This window comes from Hypomesus nipponensis, chromosome 9 (genome assembly GCF_054491055.1).
Source record: "Hypomesus nipponensis isolate SF chromosome 9, ASM5449105v1, whole genome shotgun sequence".
In the NCBI taxonomy this organism is placed as follows: Eukaryota; Metazoa; Chordata; class Actinopteri; order Osmeriformes; family Osmeridae; genus Hypomesus; species Hypomesus nipponensis.
Genome location: NC_140369.1, coordinates 22,082,993 through 22,107,390, shown reverse-complemented (window position 1 = coordinate 22,107,390; position 24,398 = coordinate 22,082,993). Strand labels below are relative to the sequence as shown.

The following is a 24,398-nucleotide window of genomic DNA, read 5'->3' as shown; positions in this document are numbered from 1 at the left end:
AAGCTGAAATATGAATTGTAAAAACTTACAACAATGGCGGTCAAAGGATTCTGTTTTCTTGTTGGTCACGGCAACCCCCCCGACCCTGACTCAAGCAGTTCTTAGTACGGACCAATCACAGCCAAGGGGTATCCATAAAAGGACGGACGGACGGATAGTCAGGAAAATCAGGAGGCGCACACAGAGCTCTGCGAGGGGCTCTGCGAGGGCACGGTTCCTTGACGGAGAGGGCGTTCCCTGTGTGCGTGTCCGTAAAAACGCAGAAGTATAAATTGGCCTTTACAGTGTGTATTCACACTAGGGCTCTCAACAAATATTCTAAATTTGAATATATATTGGAATAGTGGTTAAAAACCGAATTTCGAATGTGAAAATTAATATTCCAATGCAGCGCGTCTGTCTGCTTTGCAAGTGGGAGCACACCTCAGCGTCACTGCTGACAGTTGACTTGCGTGGAAGATGGCAGAAAGTGCAGAATCCAGCTTGACTGCAGCAGAGAAAGTGATTGTAACCCCAAAAAATCTAAAGTGATATCTGGAATATTTGTTTCAATCACTGAATGAAGCCTGCCATATTGGGGACAAGAATCGCGTCTTCAAATTGCTTGCTCAGAACTCAGCATTTGTTGATTGTTGTCGTTCATTGCAGAGAGCGCGACGGTGCGGGAGGGGGAAAGAAAGAAAGAGTGCGTATGTGCGAGCAAGAGGCCAAGGTCTGCGGTCTTGGTCATTTGTTCATTTACTTATTTTTGTGTAGGTAATTTGGCAAATATGTTTAAACTTAAATAAATTAGGCCTACCTACCTACAGTATACCAGCCTGACGTTGTCATACTCAATTCTAGTCAGAATATGAGTCTGAAAACTCTCCATTGGGCTTTGAGTACGGAGCGTGTTTCAACCGAACTCGTTAAACAAATGCCTCTACGCTCAATTGGATAGACCTACAACCAATCAGAGCAACGTATTATGTTGTTTGTTGAAAACAAATTCAACACAAGGGCTCTTTCGTGACGTTGTTGATTACGTTACTGTTGATCATCTGTCCATCATCGTATAAAGCCCGCCCTGGCATTTTCATTGGTATGTCCCGATTCTGGGTTTTCTGTAGTTGTTCCCCAATACAAGACCCTCCAGACCCAACTTCCCGAACACATTTTTTTGTGGGCGGGAGAAGTTGGGCTGGCAGCCAGGCTAACAGTATACTGCTCTACAAAGGCAAAAGACCGTAACTCGTGTGTGAACTGTGTGAGAAAGTGTAGAACTGAGTGTTCAAACTCGTGTGTGTGAAAGTGTAGAACTGAGGAAAAACTACTTCACAGTTTTTGCACTTTCAAAGTAGTTGTCCTGCCAAATGTATTTTAGGTAGGACACTGGAAATCTAGCAGTTTGATGTTTTAGTTATTACACATTATCTAAATTAGAAATTTAATTTTTTTAATCTTAAACTGCACTTTTGACCACCATTTTGAAGTTACAGTAGTATACTATAGTCTATAGTAAGTGGTCATGCCAAGGCAAAATACAGTAACTTCCGTTTCTTCGCTCAGTTAGTTGCTTATCACGATATAAACTCTGTATATTATAAGCCAATGTAACATACACGTGGATACCTGTCACAAGACTCACAAGACAAGAGTGTTTTTGATTTAACTGCCTGGGTAGGATACTTACAAACGACTCATGTTTGTGATGTTTTGTGTTGAATGCCAGCAAGTAGGATAGGCTAATGCTAGATGTGCTTGTTGTTGCTGGGTTACGTATTAGTTAAAGGGAAACCGTAACTCCGTTTGAACGTTTGAGTGCCGCAAAACAAAGGCAAAGAACCTTAACTGATGTTATGGCATTCTGCATTGGCTTTCTAAAGCCAAAGCAGGCTTTTGTAAGTTACGGTTAAGACAAAAAACAATTTTCTTTGAAAAACAGATGAGTTAATTTAAGATATTTGGCCACATGATAAAGCAGACCTTAACTGTTCCGAAAATGAAAAAAAAAAAATGATTTTGACAAATTTGAAGTTAAGGTCTTTTGCCTTTGCACGGCAGTATACAAGCAGTTATGTTTCGTTGTATTAATTTGTCTTGTTATTGATGTACCTAATGCAAAACCAGAAATTAGAATATTCGAATATACGTTTTTTTAAAGGAAATATTTAAACTTCATTTTTGAGCAATTTTGACAGCCCTAATTCACACACATACTTAACAGGGCTGCCAACTTTTCAAAAAACCTTGGCGTGAGATATTTGTTAACTCACCCCCCCCCCCCCCCCCCCCCGACGAGGATTCGCACGCTTCACCCCTCCCCCCCCCGAGGCAAAGTTTTGCAAGCTTCACTCAACCCCCCCCTCCCACAAGGCGAGTTTACACGGCTGTTTGCGTGTCAATGTTGCTTCGCTCCGTTAACCTGAGTGTCGTCCATTACTGTTTACAACGTTAGCTTGGCTACTTGTTTGGCGTTGCCTTTAGCTTGAGATACACAAGGTGTGGTGTGAGAAATGGTTGAAATGCGTGTGTCACACGGTAAAACCGTGAGAGTTGGCAGCTCTGGCTTAATGCTATCTACCTTTACATTAGTGACAGTAACTGAGGTGCTAGCTGTTAGCTGCAGAGCTAATGTTACAGCCACATTCTAAGGGTAACAAGCTAGGTAACCATATACAGTAAAGCAACCAAATGATATAGCGTTAGTTGACTTTATTTATCTGAGGTTTGGAGAGTTGGTACTGATACAGAATTTAATTTCAGCCGGTCAGCAAGGCCAGCTTTGTATTGGCCCAAGTTGAAGAAACAGTCGTGGCTGAAATGTTTGGCGCAGACATACAAAACTTTAGGAAGTTGTGTCGGTGCATTTCCAGAGAAAATACAATTAAGACACTGGGTCTTTAGAGGCTCAGATGAAGGAACTAATAAACGATTTTGGTTTTCATTAGTACATTCAAACACTAAGCACTTCCTCTAGGATTTTTTTTAGCAGTGGGGGTAAGTCTGTCAACACCCCCCCCCCCCCCCCCCCCCCGGCCCAAACAAAGTGCTAACCCTATCTTTCGGAGCAGGTTAATGTAATAGTCTAATAGCTAATTTAATATTACACTTATTATCCCAATTAATACATCTGATTAGAGCTAGCAACAATGAATTGCAGGGGTTAAGGGGTCCCCTATTGTTGAACTAGCTCTCGAGGCTCGGTAGGAATTTCAGGTCCTCTCACTAAAAGGGGGCGGAGAATTAGAATCAGCTGTGTGCTTGGCCATCAAGTGATATTTCAGACTGGACGTGCTGCGATGATAGCTCAATTCATAACTACAAAACACACAGATTACTTTGGTCTTGTCAATGGAACCATTTGGCAACTTTGTAAAAGTATACTTTCCATTCAGAATCTTATTGGCATCGATTTCAGCGTCTCGCGCTCGCCATCCATTTCTGGTACTTCATTTCGCTGTTCTGTGTATTGACAACAGTCTGTCACTCGTGCGCTGTGCTCGTAAATTATGTTTCAAGTTCGCACATACCTACTTTTAGGGGCTAATGTGAGTGAAATACTCGCAATGTGGAGCCCTGCTGCGGTAGCGATTGCGTTGCTAAAATTCGATTCAAAGTTCCGTTGTACAGTTTAGGCTAAAATGTTTTAATGAACAGATTGACAAAGTTTAGGCTGTTGCAATGAAGTTCAGGTTAGTTGTCAGATAGTTTCCAGGGATCTCAGCTAGGATCGAGGCCTGCCTCACAGACATCTCCGCCTGGATGACCAAGCAGCACCTCCAGCTGAACCTTGCCAAAACAGAACTCCTCATCATCCCGGCCAAACCTTCCATGTCCAACGATCTTTCAATCACCTTGGGATCGGCGACGGTGACCCCTTCATCCTCTGCCAGGAACCTTGGGGTGACCATGGATGACGAGCTCTCCTTCACAGCCCACATTGCTGCTCATCTCCCTCCACTGGCTTCCCATCACGGCCCGTGTCAGATTTAAGATCCTGGTACTGACCTTCTGAGCAGTGAACGGGACTGCTCCCGACTACATCAAGTTTCTCCTCCAGCCTTACACCCCCACCCGCCACCTACGGTCTTCTTCTGACAACTGTCAGGTGGTCCCACCGCTCAAGATCGCCCGGTTCCAACACAAGCTTTTCTCCTGTCTGGCCCCCCAACTGTCTCCCAACCTTCAAGAAAAGGCTCAAGTCGCACTTGTTCCGGGAGTACAACGGCACTTAGGAATGATTGGCTGGACCCAATGTTAGTTTCCTCCAGGATCACAATGACTCTTATTGAGAGACTTGTTGCTCTAGTTGGTTTGTTGTAACCGTCTTAAAATTGCACTTTTGAGGTTCTTTGCTGTTTAATTGTAACTTGTGTAACTACATGCTCTTATTGTTCTTCCCTTTGGGACATATTTGGTTTTCACAATTTATGCTTCATGTTTGGCTACCCGCAATGTTTGGGGCTGTCTCGTTATAATCAGTGACCTATGCACTTTTGTAAAGCTCTCTTTTGAAAGTCGCTTTGGATAAAAGCATCTGCTAAATGCATAAATTTAAATTTAAGTTTCACCTATAAAGACTTTTGATTTAAGTAAGGGGGTGGTGGAAGCCGTTTGGCTTCCTAAACTGTTGTGGAGTTGTTTTTCTTTCTAGTGTGTCTCGCGTACAGAGTTGCAGTGAGCTACACGGTTTGAAACCAAAATCAAAAAATTATTTGTGAGGCATGTCACTTAAACGGATGTATCACAGACCGCTGTCGTACGTCGTCCAACAGAGGCTAATGATATGCTTCAGTGATGTGAAATATCCAAAAATTGACTGTTTCCAAAAAGTAGATCTACTAATAATATAATAATATTAAATGAGCAAATGGTTCAGTTTAGATTTTGTTGACACTTGGAACTCAGTCGGAGATTACATTGAGAGCAGAACATTTGTCCTCATAATGTACCATTTTGCTCACCCTGGGCCTCGTATAAACGCGACTCTGGCCATCCGTGACGCACAGGAGGCATGACTATGGATCCATCTCCCAAGGATCCTCACGTTTCTTAATTGAGTTTTACATTGGACCATTTCATCTTAATTTCTTCCATGGTTCGGTTCTCCGAACCCACACCGTTTACAGACCTTGTGACCAGTTTTCCACTCCGCCGACTTTCTTTTGTTGTCGATACCCAGGCACAAACGTAATTTGCGAGCGCAGAATTCTGAAAACGAAAACCTGGGAATTTCAAATGGAATGCATTGGGTTGAGGCAAAATTTAAATAAACTTGTCAACTCCTATTACGTCCCTATTCTTTTGAAATATTTAACCTGTAAACAGAGCTCATTGCCACCAGTGTCTGTGATAACAATCGCAGGAAGCCTGTCAACCCATAAACTGATACAGTAACGTTCACGTCAGACTAGCTAGCCTACTAGTCTGTAGCCGATATTAAAACGTTAGCCAAAAATCCCAAGATTCAGCCTTGAAGATAATTGACTCTGAAACACTTATCAAACTAAATTACAGCAATAGACAAGGCCAGGGAGTTTTCAGGCGATCTTTATGATTTCAGGCGATCTTTGTGATCTTTTTGGTAAGTCTGTCAACATTCAATCAACCATATTCGGCATCAAACTGTTGTGGAACATCTTCGGTCGCTCTGACATAAGAACAGGAAGGCCAGCGGAATTCCGCAGATGAAAAACAAAAAAAAAATCGTATTTTGTTTGGGCTTGCTATACCTCATGACAGGCCGCCAAATGGGACATATGTATAAGGTGCAGGCGTCTGATACACAAGTTGAGCATCTCAGAAGACAGGACAATGAATACAGGAAATCAAGGGAGTTAAAAGTCACGTGACATGTAAACTTCACTTTAGGATGTTATTTAACGTTAATATGAGTTCCCCTAGCCTGCCTTTGGTCCCCCAGTGGCTAGAATTTTCGATAGGTGTAAACCAAGCCCTGGGTATTTTTCTCCGCCTTTTGAGAAAGTGAAGGCTCAGACGCTCGGTTTGAAAATCTCCTTGTTGTGATGTCACAACGAGCCAGATCACCGCCCTTCTCTCTGCTTTGCCCATCCAAATAATATGGCCCGCCCATTAAAAACTGAGCTACAATCGTGCAAAGGCAAGTGCAATATCGGTTTTTCCTGGAGAGACATCATGGCTAGCAAACGAACGAAGCATAGCAGTTGCTTAGTGTTTGGATGTACAAATCAAAACAAGTCTTTTTTTAGTTCCTTCATCCAAGCCTCTGCACAACCAGTATCTTAATTTTATTTTCGCTGGAAATGCACCGACACAGCTTTCCAAAGTTTTGTATGTCTGCGCCAAACATTTCAGCCACTACTGTCCTCAATTTGAGCCAATACAAAGCTGGCCTTGCTGAAATTAAATTCTGGATCATTACTAACTGTTCTTGGTCAAGCTACAAACCTTGGACAAGTAAGATAGCTTTAGTTAAATCATTTTGTTGCTTTACTGTATATGGTTACATAGCTTGCTACCCTTAGAATGTGGCTGTAACATTAGCTCTGCAGCTAACATGAGTTACTGTTGCTAATGTAAAAGTAGATGGCATCAAGTGTGTGTGTGAATACAAACGCTGTAACGCCAGTGTTGTACACTTTATTATTTGGATAACCGTTATGCTGTTGGTGTTATGGCGTGTGCGATATCCGCCTTTCCCCTCATTGAAATTATTATGTGTGCACCTTTGCAAACCAGGGTGATCAGATGAGAATGGGCAAATTTGAGGCATCTTACAGCAACGGGGCTACGAGCCATTGCGATCCATCCGTTGAAAACATTAGCGCATGTTGCCGCCCCTCTCCTCCTCATTAGCATTTAAAGCTATAGACACAGCGCATTTTGAGGAAAGCTCATTGTGGGACTGCTCGTAATAGCTGTAATAATGCATCAAGGCTGAATTTCGGGATAGATACTTCAGATACAGTAATAGGGAACCACTAAGGCCTATATAAAGGCTTCCAAAATCAGCATATCATGTGACCTTTTAAATAGTATCACAATATGGGAGGGTATGTGACAATTGGCATAGCTTTCGCAAGCACAGAACAGGGACACTACATGCTAGATAGCTTTTGTTTAGGTCCTTAGGGCTCATAGAAATGGCCTTGACGTTACTTCTGTTTTCCTTGTTCAAAGTTGCATGTCATTATACACTTTAAAGTGACCTGTGACCTATGCTAGTGTCACAGGCCTTTCCTCGTCGCACCTTACAAAGAACTAACTTATGGCTTTGGAGGCTGAGCAAACAGCATAATGACAATAATAAAAGCAACATAATTCGTGGCCATATTTCTCTTTTGGACATGACCCAAGGGATATGTTCTCATGAGCTTAATTGCAGGGTATAGATCAAACATTGTTTATTATTTTCAGAGCTTTCCAAACAGTATAAAAGTAATCATTAGTTGTAATCTTTAATTACTGTTCACTGATCAGTGGTTAAGGACAGGCCTCTTCTCTAGACTACCGCTGTGTGTGGGACAGGACATTTTTATATTACAGCCTGGAAACATAGCTAGCTACATGTTATCACCCTGGCTTTTGCCTGTGGAATTTCTGCAGCTGTCTTGTTGTTTCAGGAAGCTATCTATCTCCCAGAAGTTGATGTTCTACTATAGGTTATCGTGCGGGGGTTAGTGATGTTAGTGACTGGCTAGCTAGTTAGCCACCATTAGCTTCACTCTTCACCACAAAAACTTCACACCTAAACAGTCAAACAGAATGTTTGCGGGGAATACAAGCGATGCAATCGGGACCAAGACGATATTCACGTTTTTTAAGGGTGGGTAAATAAAGAAAAATAATAAATATATATTTGAGATGTGTGTGCTTGCCTTGTCAAGACACACCCAATTATAACAATTGCCCCAGCTGCACCGCAAGCACTAGTTTGTTCATAATCTTTCTACTCTCCCACCCAATAGTTGGTGATACTCAGACATCAATGTTCATCATTACACACCAATACTCACTGCTGTCCTGACTATAAATTGACTTAGTGTAGAGTATGCTCTACAGCTTTGGCTTTGGTAAATATTCAGAACCTTCTAATTGGCAGCATTCAATTAGTTGCATTGTTGTTCATCTATTCCTTGAACTTTTTTCATTAGGACTGGAAGTGCAATAGGAAGTTTGGGATGGATGAATTAAGAGTTAATCAAACCCGCTCTCACAACTGCTTCATTCTTATCTCCTCTTAGATGGGGGTTCCGACTATCAGGCCCTGCTGCTGGAGATGACGGGCCAGAAAACCGTCCCCAATGTCTTCATCAACAAGACTCACATTGGCGGATGTGACAAAACCATGCAGGTATGCATCCTTGAAATAAAAAAAAACAATATTCACCCTACATTTATTTTAAAACTTTTGTTTTTTAATTTTATTTATGAGTTAACAGTTTATTTCTGGTTTTCTACTCTCCTTCAAAGGTGGTTGATGCTTTTGAGTGCTATTATTGCATTCTAATATAGTGCAACACTCATTGTCTGTATGCCAGAAACCAAGGTTGAGTGGTTCTATTTTTGAGTGTGTTTTACAGCTTGATGCAGCGAAACTCATATTAACATATTAATGAATGTCTTGTTAAAGATGCCCTAGTCTGCTGCTATCTCCTTCTGGTTTGTCTTTTCTCCCTCAATTTACTAATGGTACACTTTTTGGTGTTTTTCAATGTTTGGGGTCTTTATTTTGTAAGCTGATAAATTTGCCTTTTGCCAGCTTGATACAGCATTTATACTTTGGATACAACTGGTGTCCACACCTATCCCTGCTCATTTGTCCTGTTCACCTGTAGCCTGCGCATAGAGATTCTGCTGAACATGGATTTTGATAGATATTCTGTATCTTAGTTGCTGGGAATTTGTTTTTGGTGTTAAGGCTGAAATGTACTACTCCGTTTTCACTGAGACAGACACACTCTGCGATGTGAAACGCCCTCCAAGCCCCTTTAGAGCTCTACGTGCACCTCCTGATTTTTCGGACTATCCATCTGCTAGTCAGTAATTTTACGGATACCCCTTGGCTGTGATTGGTCCGCCAGTGTTTCCCACACGTAGACTAATTTGTGGCAGTGCGCCACAGAATCAACACCGCCCGCCACATATTGCGTTTAGTTATAAAAAAATGTTTTTAACGCTATCTAAAACACGCAGCGTATTTGTTCAGCCGCATTTCGTTTCCCTGCTGTCCCTCCGTCTCTCTGTCACTCACGCGTCTCTCACATACACACACAGTCACAACATCACACATTAGCAACGACGCTATGCGATACCAGCGACCCTTTAGCATTAGTACCGTAGCTAAGTCTAGGAAAGTTGAGGTTTCTTTTTGCGAGGTACCTACAACATGTCTTAATCTGCAAGACAAATGGCTTCCCCATCGTTATTTTGGTGAGCTGTCTCACGAGCCCTACTTACCTGGCGTCATGGAGCCAACCAGCTACATAGTTATTTAGCAGTAGCGTTGCTACCTGCATAAATTGTTTACAATATTTTCAGACTTCAACAAGTGCTGCTCAAGCATAAATACAAGGTCAGAAAGAGCCAGAGGTAGATTCGTTAGGCATTGAAGAAAGAGTAGGAGAGGAGGACAGCATCCAACATAGCTAATACATACATTTAATTTTTAAATTTAATTTTAAAAAGTTCTGTGTAACAATAAACCTGAGGTGAACGTGTCACTCCTAACCTATTCTTGTAAATCAGCAATTCACTGGACCACAAGGAACTTTGTTCTATACGGATTGTTTGACATCGACAACGGAACTTTGACCCCTCACTAGGGCTCTCCCTGACTAAGATTTTCTTTGGTCGACCAAGACTCGACTAAAATGTCTGAAAATTGACTAATCGAAATTAGAAAACTTTTTTTTTTTTTTTACCAAAAAAAACTGTACAAACATTTTCGAGATCTGACTCATGGCTGCTGGACATTGCAGATGCAGCCTCTAATAGCCAACTAATAATAAGACTTGTATCACCAGTCCTGTTGTAACCGAATGCCGATGGTATTTAGTATCTCTTACAATGTACTACATATAAAAAATATTTTTTGTTTAACATGCAAATCATCAGAGCGCGCTTATCTCTGCCTGAACTTGCAATATGCGAACCTACGTAGAAGCTGAGTGGGGAACGGTGCAACAGAGAAAGATTTTGTTGTCTTGGCCGGAGAAGATAATGTCATTTGATTTGGATGTGATTCTTATAATAGGCATATTCATTTTTCAACCCAGTGCATTAGCATGAGCGAAGTAGGGCTAGGCCAACTTACGTTTTTCAGGTGGTAGGCTACATCATATTCAACGTTGAACTATGAAAAATAAACCGTTGTTGGCAGAGTTTGCATTCAATGTTTTTTGAGTCACCCGGTACTTTGTAAATGTAAATGTACTTTAATGAAATGCTGCCATACCACAGATTTCTTTGCCATTTTGACTAATAACACTGACAAAATAGGCTATGGCAGAGTTTGTAGTTCTGCAGCCAATTGTGCTCGTGCTGTGTGCAAAATACCAAAACAAAGCGCAGATTAACGAAAGGGAAAATAGTAACACCTTTTCTTTTAAATTATATATTTTTAGAGTTACTTTATTTGTCTTAAATAAAATAATCTACAATTTCTGTAGAACATTTAGTTAATTCAGCAATGTGCTGAATGGTGACACAAGCGGGAATCAGATCTCACACTGCCATACGGCAGCTCGACTAAAAAAATCGTAGTCTACCAAGAGCATATTGACCAGAAAATCGACTAGTCGACTGAGTGGGGACAGCCCTACCCCTCACACAACTGCGACGAGCTACATTTCTTACTTGTGACATTGGCATGTTTATGTGATAGGTTAATTCACTTGTAATAGTGGGATGAGTGTAATAATGGGAGTCAGGTGGCTGAGCGGTTGCGGAAGCGGGCAAGTAATCAGAAGGTTGCCGGTTTGATTCCCGGCCGTGCAAAATGACGTTGTGTCCTTGGGCAAGTCACTTCACCCTACTTGTCTCGGGGAAAATGTCCCTGTACTTACTGTAAGTTGCTCTGGATAAGAGTGTCTGCCAAATGACTAAATGTAATATAAATCTAACTCTAGATTGTCCACCATTGTTCCAACAAAGCCTATCTATCTCTCCTTTCCCCCTACCCACGCGCTCTTCACATAGCCATTTTGTATCCCACTTTCATTGTACTATTCAAACCCAAGACTAACCCATAACTTCTCTGGTATTGTTCATTACATGATTTATTTTTCTTAAATAAATGTGTATTGTGTATAATACTCACGTTATCCCTCATGTTATCTAATCTGCTCTACTTTCATAGAATGTATTACTTTAGATTAGACTGATCATTACGAAGGCTATTAAACAAGGCCCCTCAACAAGGCCCCCCTCAGCCCCTTTAAACAAATTCTGAGGTGGTGGCCCCAGGATACTTTATTATAAATAAAGTATGTCTATCTTAAACGATCAAACCCTGCTACATACTGATGCCCCTGTGCAATGCTGAAATAGACTGAAACGAGGGATCGATAACTGAGAGGAATCTTCCGTCTGAAATAGAACCCACCCTCCCACCCTTTGAGTTAAATAAACTTTCCATTGTATTTACCTACTCCCGCAGATCACTTCGGTTTTAAACAGTGTTTTTAATACTGTGCTGTGTACGGATTGAATTGGCTTTGTCGTGAACAACTGTATAATTATGTGGTAGCTACTAGCTAAGTTCGAGAACTAGATTTGACCGGAGGTACGCTCATGCGCAGTGACACCGCGGCCCGCTCATTCATTTAGTAAATCTACGTCGGCCAGCGCTTCCAAGGAAGGTAGCATAGGAACCTTTTGATTTAAAAGATCACAACACTACTTATACCATACCATACACCAGGGGTGTCAAACTCTGGTCTTTGAGGGCTGCTGTCCTGCATGTTTTAGATGTTTCCCTTATTCAGCTCACCTGATTCTAATGAATGGTCGTTATAACAACCCATTTAATTGAATCAGGTGTGTTCGAGCAGGGAAACATCTAAAACATGCAGGACAGCGGCTCTTAAGGACCGGCGTTTGACACCCCTGCCATACACGCTTAAAAAAATCTGACTGTATTATGGTAGTGTTGGCTATTTGGGTTAAGTGAATTCACCAAGCAACTGATAAGTTGATGCACATGTCTAGTTAGTAGGGCTGTCCCCGACTAAGATTTTCTTTGGTCGACCAAAACTCGACTAGCACTTCTGAAAATTGACTAATCTAAATTTGAAAACAATTTTTTTTCTATAAATGACACAATGTTTTTCATTAAACCGTTTTGTGTGATGTTTTACCTCACTGTTTTAAGAGATAATATGAAAGAAATACATATGTAAGAAGGGAGATTGACAACTCGTCAAATATAAATGTACAAACATTTTCCCGATCTGACTCAATGTAGCTGCTGGACATTCCAGATTCAGCCACTATAAAATAAGCTATTACTAATAATAAGCCTCATGTCACGTTGTTACCGAATGCCTATATAATACAAAATACCTGTTCGGTTATTTATTATCTATTACAATGTACTACAAATTAAAAATATTGTTTGTTTAATATGAAAATCAGCGCGCTGCCTGAAAAAGTGCAGCATGCGAACTTACGTAGAAGCCGAGTGGGGAACAGTGCAACAGAGAAAGATTTGTGTTGTCTTGGCCGGAGAAGATAATGTCATTCGATTTGGATGTGATTCTTATAAAAGGCATATTCATTTTTCAACCCAGCGCACGTTAACATGAGCGAAGTAGACCAACTTATGGTTTTCAGGCGGTAGGCTACATCATATTCAACGTTGAACTATGAAAAATAAACCGTTCACCCGGTACTTTGTAAATGTAAATGTACTGTAAATGAAATGCTGCCATACCATAGATTTCTTTGCCATTTTGCCTAATAACACCGACAAGTAGTAGGCTATGGCAGTTAGTTCTCTTTAATTCAGCAATGGTGACACAAGCGGGAATCAGATCCCACACTGCCATACGGCACCTTGACTAAAAAAATCTTTGTCGACTTAGAGCACATTGACCAGAAAATTGACTCGTCGACTGAGTGGGGACAGCCCTACCAGTTAGAGGGATAAATAACAGACATTAGTGATTAGTCCTGAAGGACTTTTGTTTAGAAGGAACTAAACAACACAGTTCTCTACACTAAGCCTATACTGCCACAATATTGTTGATAATTACTAATTGAATTAACTTTTTGGAAAAAGCATCACTTTTGCATTAAATTCCACATTACTGCAAATCCTCAACTGTCTAGAACCAGTAAAGTAACAGTAAAATAATTAAGACAGGAGAACTTTGTGCTTATTTAAGAACCTTTATTACTGCTAAAACTTGAAATAAGTTTCATTTCCGTCAACAAGACTTTTTTTCTGACAACCGTATTTCACACACCTAAAAGTGAAGCTTGCCAGTGCATCGGCGCTATTGATTTGTAATTGAAATCTTATTTACCCCGCATCAAAGTATCCAACTTAAACAAGTCACTAAATAATAAAGCAAAATAATAATTAAGCATAAAGTGTATTCTTTTTTATTTGCCCACTTCCAATAGTATTACACCAGACTACACAACAGGGCCAATTATTCTACAACGACTGGACTGTGTTAGGTCTTTAAAGGCCTTGCTCAATTTGAAACTACATTGTAGCTGCAGCTCATCCATTTGGTTAAATATCTGTTGGATTCAACAAGCTAAACTGGCTAACTTGAATGTGCAATAGTAGTTAAATACATTCCTCAGTCCAGTTTAGGCTAAAACAAATCAGTAGCTACTCAATATAAATTGTCTAATGCAATATAGTGAATCTAACGAGATTACTAAAGTTTAGGATTTCGTGTAGGCCTAGCTTTAATTAGAAAGAATTAGTGCTGTCAAACTATTAAAATATTTAATTGCATTATTTTCATAGTTAACTCGCGATTAATCGCACATTTTTATCTATTCTAAATGTCCATTGATTTCTTTTTGTCCCATTGTTTATAAATGTTTGTTTTTTCTTATGAACAAGGAAAAGTGGATTGGATTGCTTAGTGCAAATGTTTTTTCAAATTGAAAACAACATTGCAATCGGCTGGCTTTGACGAGGGGGCGGACAATTCGAATCAGCTGTGTGCTTGGCCATCAAATGGTATTTCAGACTGGACGTGCTGCGATGATAGCTCAGTTCACAACGACAAAACACACAGATCACTTTGGTCTTGCCAATGGAACCATTTGGCAAATTTTTTAAAGTAAATGTTCCATTCAGATTTTGCCTGCATTCATTTCGGCGTCTCGCGCTCGCCATCCACTCAAAACATAATGTAAGCCTAATATTCTTTACCCGGCTCGCAAGCCCAAACAAGTGTGTGCGCATGCCTGTTGTTTTGTTTCCGATCTAGCTAGATCCGGTGTGGTGTTGTCGTTTTTCTAACGTCAGTAGTTGCTGCAACAGCATGTGAAAAAAAATACAAAGTTTGCTTACATTTACATTTATTCATTTAGCAGACGCTTTTATCCAAAGCAACTTCCAAGAGAGAGCTTTACAAAAGAGCATAGATCACTGATCATAACGAGATAGTCCCAAACATTGCAAGTAGCCAAAACATGAAGCATACATTATGAAAAAGGTAAACAAGTGCCAAAAGGGAAGACCCATAAGAGCATGCAGTTATACAAGTTACAAATTAAAACAACATGAACCTCAAAAGTGCAGGACTGTACCTGTAGAAGAACAATCAACAGTAAAATATTTCACAGCGAGTACAAGACTTAACTTTGTTATATTTAACCTAAAAGAGCAACGAGTCACTCAATAAGAGTCATTGTGATCCTGTAGGAAACTAACTAACAAGTCCAGCCAAGCATTCTTAAGTGCTGTTGTACTCCCGGAACAAGTGCGTCTTGAGCCTTTTCTTGAAGGTGGGGAGACAGTCAGTGTCCCTGATGGAGGTGGGGAGCTGGTTCCACCATTGGGGGGCCAGGCAGGAGAAGAGCTTGTGTTGGGACCGGGTAGTCTTGAGCGGTGGGACCACCAGGCGGTTGTCTGAAGAAGACCGTAGGTGACGGGTGGGGGTGTAAGGTTGCAGGAGAGACTTGATGTAGACGGGTGCAGTCCCGTTCACTGCTCGGAAGGTCAGTACCAGGGTCTTGAATCTGATACGGGCGTTGATGGGTAGCCAGTGGAGAAAGATGAGGAGCAGGGTAACATGGGAGCGTCTGGGTAGATTGTAGACCAGGTTTGCTTGGCCAAAAAGAAGGCGATAAAAAATTGACGCCGTTAAAATGGGTTTAGGTTAACGCCGTTAATAACGCGTTAAATTGACAGCACTAGAAAAAATACAAATGATATTGTGACCCAGCTAAAGTGCCTATCAACATTATCACAATAGCATTGTGTTAACTTCCAGTCAGACAACAAGTAGCCAAACCAATTCTTAGTTCATGCAAAATAGAGGAAGAAGTTAACTGGACATGTCTCACCTCATGGAAGCTGAGAAACTGATTGCCCACCAATCTGACTACTGCCAACCCTAGATAGGTGGAAACACTGAGCGAGCTAACCTTTGGATGAAGCTATAGAACAACTAGCAGACTACAAACACTTAATAGAAGAAAACAAAACTATACAAGTCCACCTCCCGAACCAAGATCTCACACAAATCACAGCTGCCCGGGAGACAATGAAGGAGGAGTTACAGGAAACAAAAACTGAACTATTATCTGCCATTCATAACCTGTAGAAGGTGAAGGCCTCAACCCAGTCCACAGACGATTGGAGACACCGAGACATTGATGAAGGGAGGAGAACAAATGACAGAAGTAGATCTGCATTCAAGAAACCAAAACCCAAGAGACCTGTACTCACCTAAACCACCCCTCCACTCCGAGTATGTAGTAAAAAAAACATTCCGAAATATATCACCCTCCCAAACAATCTCCATGCCAAGCTGACATGAATCCAGGAAGGACGAAGAGAACAGATGACGTGAAGCAGCTGAGCAGAAGACTGGATGACCAGAAAATGGAGTGACAAGCTCAACCTGAACAACGCATTCAGACCATAGCCCCAAACAGATGGGATGATCATGAACCCTCACGTTCAGCCCATCAACAAAATGCATGGGAAATACATGAACTGCAACCAGCAGTGTCACTAGATCTGCTATCAAAAATCAGCAGGAACATGGAGAAGTTCGATCCAGACAATCACACTCAGAATATTGAAATTTATCTGGACCAACTGAACTTCAATCTCGAATGCCTGCCTATAGCTACAGAAGCAGACAAGCTGTACTAATATCTCCTTTTCTAGCTCAATTGGAGGCCTGCTTGACAGGCGACGAGCTGAAGACCGCGCCACAGCTACGACATAGCTTCCCAGACCCACAAGGCGTGGCACTCAGAAACTAAAGGCTCCCTGCACAATTGGTCTGAACACACACAAAAAAAGGCCAACAAAAACCCAAGAGTAGGTATGGAACTTTACAGAAGTTTTCATGTTCGACTATTAATAACGTTATTGAACAATCGATTAGTTGCTAAGGCATGACGTCACTCCCCCTCCCCCAGATGGTTTTCCCCCCACCCATCACCCCCTATGCATTAAGGTCCCACATGCACACAACAGGACTGATATTTCTCAAAAATAGCTTTATTAAGGAAATACGCCATTTTGTAGTCAACTTTATTTTTCACAGCGCATTATGCCATCAGACGGATTTTAACAGGTAGCGATTTAAGCAATAAGCCCCAAGAGGCTGTGGTTTACGCTGATTTTAGAACAGGTAAGGGGAGTTGTTAGGCACGACGCGAAGCGTATAGTTCCTACTTAAATCGTTGCCACGCAACAGCTAGATGGACATCTTTGCCGTCTTTTTCAATTTGAAATTTTCGATGCGCAGTAATATGGAATGTTAAAGAATGTTATGAGGACAACCTGTGAGGTTATGCTGGATTTCACAACGGCATGGAATGCGATATAGCCAATCACAATCAAGGATGGGAACAACCAGTTTTAGAATACAACGTATCACTGCCTGGCAACAGCATAGACCTTTGAAAAATTAATACATAAGAATAACATTGGCAAATACTTAAAAATAAATAAACACAATTTAATGACTTCCGTTTAAATATCAGGCTTGTCGACGCTGGCAGAAGCCTAATTATTTGACAATTGAGTTTTAACTTGGCCTACTCTACCTAACGTAAAACTATGAGCAAAGTTGACTGGTCATCAGACTCAAAACATGGCTTAATCCCATATTAGATCATTTTTTTGAACTGACAGTCGTGGCAACTTATTATCGAAAAGTAGGCTACAGCTACCTTACAGGCTAGCTTGCTGTAGGCTCTGAGAAATGGCTAACAAACATCAGGCTATTAGACAGCATGGACTGCCTGGGCATACATTACCTATCACAGGCCCATCTATGTGTTTTTTTTCATGAACATCAACATATTCTTGGGTAAGACGTGTGCGTAGTCAATTCACTGTCAGTCCGGCAGCTGAAAAAACTCGTTCAGACGGAACGGAGGTTGCGGGTGTACATGGATTATTCTAAAATGTAGTTCTCATAATGCGTGGGAATACAACAATTATTCATTAGGCTTGGATTTTTATTCAAATGAATTTGTAATGACAATTAATCGATCATCGATTATTCATTACCAACCCTACCCAAGAGCATTCTATGAAAGGTTCAGGAAAGTCTATTTCGCAACAGATAATCAACCCTGTGGAGAACAGACTCCCATGTTTAAATCTGTGTTCATAAACAACCTCTCCCTATCCATAAAACCCTTTATGATGACCGTCGCAATCCATGATGGCTCTACAGCTAAGAGACATGGCATATAGGTCATGGATAAACAACAAAACCTGTGAACTAAATATATATGTGGTGGAATCAGATTCACACCTATAACTAGGAGAACTCCAGAGACCCTATGAACTCAGACCCGCCTACAAGCAACCCTCCTATCCAGCACGAGACCACTCAACAAGACCCGAATAGTACCAAAATGAATACAGAACAGGCCACACCACAACAACTATGACTAAAGCAGAAAAACTATTTAAAAATACACAAACCCCAAGAGAATCCATCAAGGAAGAAAAAACTTGAAGAGGACATGAAACACATGGTGAAAATCATCAATGAGATAGCAAAAAGAATGTATGACAGAGATTAAGTGGATCCATCAAACTCGGCATGACTAGAAGGTGACGACACTGAACACACACCACAAGTGCTCCTCATTGGATGGGTAAAAGGAAAGATGACCTAAGAACACCACAAACCCACAAGAAGTAGACCTCCATAAACAACAACACACAAGCAAGCCTCACAGTTACACACATTTCTGGGTGAGCTTTCCAGAAAAGGAAGAACTAAAAAGACAGAAAAACGGCTGATTGGACATGATCTAATCAACAGACTGGAACCCCTCATTTACTTCAGACATAACCAGATGTGGACCCATGTCAAGAAGCCATACCCACTGCCTCACCCTGAAGTCTAGAACACAGTGGAAGTGGACATCCCACATCTCTCAGAGGAGGACCCGACACCACTCACCCATCGAGACACAAGGTTCGAAGAGAATCAGCACAACGCCATGATCGTCAGGGGCCATCGGAAACCCACCTGCAACAAGAAGCATCACTGGTCCAAAAGAAGTCACATGCTGCTAACTGGAAGAGAGTGCAGAGAGTAGGAAGACCTACTATGGCCGCCAAGCATCCCAGAAGAAGCACCCCAGCTGTGAAAAAGCTGGCACAAACCCTGAAAAAAACCACTGCTACCTGCGTACAACAGGCCATGCACATAGGCCTGGTCTGGCCTTATATCAGCAACCCTGACCCGGCAAATACTGTCATAAGAAAAATATGGCTCTGCAGATCTACCATAAAGATTTGTTGACAGAAACCCAATATGACTTACTTTGAGGTACTGTCATCAATAATGGGCTGCAACGCCTCACGAGCAACCTACACTGGTCCTCAACAGTAAGACGATGTCTCCAGGAATTCAAGGCAACCACTTACACTTGTCTCTTTTCTTTCCTTTCATACTAAGGCATATCACTTTTGCCTAAAGAAACTTAGTAATAGGACCCAAGTTAGCGCCCATTGATTCCTACATTAAGAGTCCACTTATGCCAATGTGTACAGTAGAAATGCTGTTGTAGGGTCATGTTGTGTTTGTCTTTTCTTTGCTCTTCCTCACATGCCAACAGCCCAACAATGTTGAATCATTGGACGTTGCAAGCAGGGGAATATGTAACACAGACAAACCACGGTACCAATCACACCTTTCTCCTACCCCCGACAAGAGAAAGGGGTTTTTAACCGTTATCTTCCAGGAGGAGCTTCAAAGCTTCTGGCCCAGCATGGGGTCAGCAGGTAGACCACATGGTCCTCCGGTATTGAGTGTCCAGGAGACAAAAAAGTCAAAGGAAAACTAACTTTTCATGGATTTATAAACATTTCCCAAGGACTACACGACTCATGGACACTCAATGATAGTAGTTGATGTGTTATAATGTGTGCTTTTCTCATTGTTTAGAATGTTGTTTTAATGGATGTTTGATCAAGAGCCCCACCGGTAAAGGATTTTTAAGGCTGATACCAATACAAAAATTTGGTGATTTAAAAATCCGATATTCTGATTTATCGGCCAATATAATAATATTATTTCTATCCAGAAAGGCGTAACAAAACAAACTGATTTCATTAGTTATTTGTAGTTTACATTTAGTCATTTTTAGCAGACGTTCTTATACGGAGCGACTTACAGTAAGTACAGGGACATTCCCCGAGGCAAGTAGGGTGAAGTGCCTTGCCCAAGGACACAACGTCACGGCCAGGAATCAAACCAGCAACCTTCTGATTAATAGCCTGATTCTCTAACCAGCCATCTGACATTATTACATTACTGTCATTATTTCCTCACTAATATAATATGATAATGTAGTTTAAAAATAAACGTGTTTGTTTTATTGTCACAACAAAAGAGGAACATCAAAATATATTAGTTTTGATAAATAAAATGTATAAAAATGTCATTATCGGCCATTATAAATGCCGATACCGATAGTTTGGAAAATGCCTAATATCGTCTCGTCGATATATCGGTCAGGCTCTAGTTTGATCATAACTTCCCTTCAGGAGAGGTTAAGTTAGTCAATCTTGATATCCAAATAATCGTATCATACTCACAAAACCATTTATGAATGTTGTATTGTTGTATTTTGAAGTATAAGCAATGCATGAACGTTTGAAACATTGAACCCAAAGTTACCGGCCTTTTCACCCCATACGTGAACCTCAGGACAACGCCCAGCTGGAGTAACTGAGCAATGAGTGAATTAATCCACCTTCACAAAGACACCCCCCTTTTCTTTTGGATTATAAAAACCCACACCACACAATCACACCCACCTTTTAGTAGGAATAAACCTGAAGTGAACGCGTCACTCCTAACCTATTGTTCTAAATCAGCAATTCACTGGACCACAAGGAACTTTAACAAAAGATCTTTTTGTTCTATACGACTGTTTGACATTGACAGAACTTTGACCCCTCTTCTTCACACGACAAAAGTTACTGCGACTAGCTACATTCCGTACTTGTGATATTGACATGTTGTGGTTTCTCTGTCTGTTAGATTTAGATTACAAGTGAATTAACCTAACACTCGTTAGGATTATCGTTACCGCTAGATTGTCCACCATTGTTCCAACGAGGCCCATCTATCCTTTCCCCCTATAAACATGCTCTTCACATAGCCATCGTGTATCCCGCTTTCAAACCCAAGACTAACCCATAACTTCTCTGGTATTGTTCATTATATAATTACATTTTCTTAAATATATCATCGTGTATAATGCTCACTTTATCCCTCATTTTATCTGATCTGCTCTACTTTTACAGAATTCATTACTTAAGATTAGACTGATTATTTCGAAGGCTATTAAACAAGGTTTCCTCAGCCTCTTTAAACATATTCTGAGGTGGTGTACCCAGGATACTTTATTATAAATAACATATTTCTATCTTAAATGAGCAAATCCAGCTCCATATGTTACATTAATGGCAACTTATTGACAATATTTACATCAAATTATTCATATTCATTTTAATTCAGTTGTTATTTATCTTGACATGCTTTGTTTAATAATTTCTTCCACTCAGGCCCACAGAGACGGTGTGCTGCAGCAGCTGTTGTGCGGGGAGAATGAGGTCTACGATTACGACCTCATAGTCATCGGGGGTGGCTCCGGGGGTCTGGCCTGCTCAAAGGTGAGACACTCACTCTCACACATGCATTCATAGTCAAACATAGATGATTAACACAGCACATTTTAATCATGTATTGTGGTCTTAAGGAAAAGCATCTTTAATCACAACCAAAATACATACATATGTATTATTGTACATATTTTACATTTCTGGGTGACTAAGTACATCTAGTACCATGGTTACTTTTTGGGTTGTGTGGTGTGAACGGCTTTTCTGTGGTTACGCTTGTCTTACAGGAGGCTGCTACTCTTGGGAAGAAAGTTATGGTGCTAGACTATGTGGTGCCAACACCCAAAGGAAACACCTGGGGTTAGTATACGTGTTTGAGAGAGAAATCTTGACTTAACAAAATGATTTGAAGTGCTTTACAAATTCAGACAATTAAGACAAACAATAAATCAAGTCCACATGTAATTGTATAGGTGTTTTGCAAGCAGTGTCACAGAGGGCTTCACATACAGTGAGGGGATTTTTTGGGGGGGATCCCCTGCTGATTTTGTACGTTTGTCCACTGACAAAGAAGTCTTATCATTTTAATGTAAGGTTTATTTGAATAGTGAGAGCACTACCAACAACAACAAAATCGACAATCAACAAAATTGTTATATGATTTGCATTTTAATGTGTGAAAAGTATTTGACACTTCTGCAAAACATGACTAAGGCCGAATCCCAATACTCCCCTTTACCCCTTACCCCTAGCCCTTAGTTTACCCCTAGCCCTTGGCCCTCGAAACTGAGGGGTAAGGGCTACATATCCCTAAAAAATGGGACACCACTTGGTTACAGGTGTGTCATCTAGCACATATCAATATCTCCAAAGCAAGTAGTGTTATGCACTGATATTAAACGAAATTCGCTGCTTATGGAGTTTTCTTGTAGACATGCTTGTCAAACAAATGCGGGGCTGTTGTGCAATTCAGCACTGTAACAGTAGCGTACCAAACTAGCGATTTTTAGAAACGTTTCAATTAGGAAAATGGTTGCAAATATATATGTTCAGGACTGTGTATAACAAAAAACAAGACTATCATAATTTTTTTCTTAATTAATTAAGCCGAATATATTACATTTATTGGACTCTCTGGATGATCTGGCCGCCATTGTTGCCGGTCGCGCAGTATTCACATAGCCCTAGGGTCCAAGTAAGCTCCCGATCTTACTTGGTTTTAAGGGGTGTATACCCCTTAGTCTTAGCCCTACCCCTAGCTCAAAGAGTATTGGGACACCACTAGCTCTCAAGGGCAACGCGCAAAACTAAGGGGAAGGGGATAAGGGGTAAGGGGGAGTATTGGGATTTGGCCTTAGTACTTGGTGGCAAAACCCTTGTTGGCAATCACAGAGGTCAGACATTTCTTGTAGTTGGCCACCAGGTTTGCACACATCTCAGGAGGGATTTTGTTCTACTCCTCTCAGATCTTCTCCAAATCCCCAAGGTTTTGAGGCTGATGTTTGGCAACTCAAATCTTCATCTCTCCACAGATTCTATATGGGATTAAGGTCTGTTGACTGGCTTGGCCACTACAGTACCTTAATGTGTTTCTTCTTGAGCAACTCCTTTGTTGCCTTGGCCATGTGTTTTGGGTCATTGTCATGCTGGAATACCCATCCTCGACCCATTTCCAATGCAAGGAGGTTCTCAGCGAAGTTTTGACGGTACATGGCCCCTTTCATTGTAGCTTTTAGTTGTCCTGTCCCCTTAGCAGAAAAACACCCCCAAAGCATAATGTTGCCACTTCCGTGTTTGACGGTGGGGATGGTGTTCTTGGGGTCATTGGCAGCTTTCCTCCTCCTCCAAACGCAGCGAGTTAAGTTTATGCCAAGTTCTCTTCTGAATCATTCAGATGTTCATTGGCAAACTTCAGACGGGTCTGTACATGTGCTTTCTTGAGGAGGGGGATCTTGCAGGCGCTGCAGGATTTCAGTCCTTCACCGGGAAGTGTGTTACCAATTGTTTTCATGGTCCCAGCTGCCTTGAGATAATTGACAAGATCCTCTTGTGTAGTTCTGGGGTGATTCCTCACCATTCTCATGATCATTGCAACTCCACGAGGTGAGATCTTGCATGGACTCCAAGACCGAGGGAGATTGACAGTTATTTTGTGTTTCTTCCATTTGCGAGTAATCGCACCAACTGTAGTCACCTTCTTACCGAGCTAGTTGGCGATGGTCTTGTAGCCTATTCCAGCCTTGTGTAGGTCTACAATCTTGTCCCTGACATCCTTGGACAGCTCTTTGGTCTTGGCCATGATGGAGAGTTTGGAATCTGATTGATTGATTGATAACGTCTGTGGACGGGCATCTTTTTATACATGCCACAAGCTTGAGATCTCAGCTTGATGTATAAAAGACACTTGGGAGCCAGAAATCTTTCTGATTGAGAGGGGGTCAAATACTTATTTCACTCATTAAAATGCAAATCAATTGTAAAAAGAATTGACATGCGGTTTTCTGGAATTGTTTGTTGTTATTCTGTCTCTCACTATTCAAATAAACCTACCATTAAAATGATAAACTGATCATTTCTTTGTCAGTGGGCAAACGTACAAAATCATCAGGGGATCAAATAATGTTTTCCCTCACTGTATGCTCATAGAATGCCACTCAATCAACCTAAATCCTCAGAGAAGACAAGGGAAATCTTCCAGTAAAACTCACAGAAAATTGAAGAATCCTTGGGAGGATACATTTTGGTGAGGGATTCCCTTCTCCAGAGATGGTTGGTGACAGAGAGGTGCAGACTATAGGCGCCAAATATAGTCATACTATGAAGAGTATAGAATATAAATGTACAAATAGATGTTGAAACACAGATATCCAGGGTTCAACTCAGTGCAATGGCAGCCACAGGGCTGGGAGCGTGGAATTGGCACAGCATCACAGGGAAGGACCAGGAACTCTGTTGTCCATCATAGGAGGCCTCTTGGCGACTAAGACCCAACATTGGCAGACCATCATAGACCGATGTCCACTTGGTGACTGGGTCCAACTTTGGCTGACCTGTGACCAGCCAGATGTTGACAGCTTGACCCCCCCCACACACACACACACACACACACACACACCAC

At 41.3% G+C, this 24,398-nt stretch overlaps 1 protein-coding gene across 4 annotated transcripts in view; it reads left to right on the top strand.

The window, feature by feature from the left end:
* txnrd3 (thioredoxin reductase 3) overlaps nucleotides 1-24,398 on the top strand; it is a 46,912-nt gene that overhangs the window by 2,362 nt on the left and 20,152 nt on the right. For 3 of the 4 annotated variants that reach the window (XM_084704016.1, XM_084704018.1, XM_084704019.1), the window contains exons 3-5: nucleotides 8,208-8,317; nucleotides 21,224-21,331; nucleotides 21,568-21,640. In XM_084704016.1, coding sequence (XP_084560142.1) covers nucleotides 8,208-8,317; nucleotides 21,224-21,331; nucleotides 21,568-21,640 — 291 coding nt within the window. Of the gene's footprint in view, nucleotides 1-7,713; nucleotides 7,790-8,207; nucleotides 8,318-21,223; nucleotides 21,332-21,567; nucleotides 21,641-24,398 lie in introns of those variants that run through there. The other variant, XM_084704017.1, reaches the window with a different exon arrangement.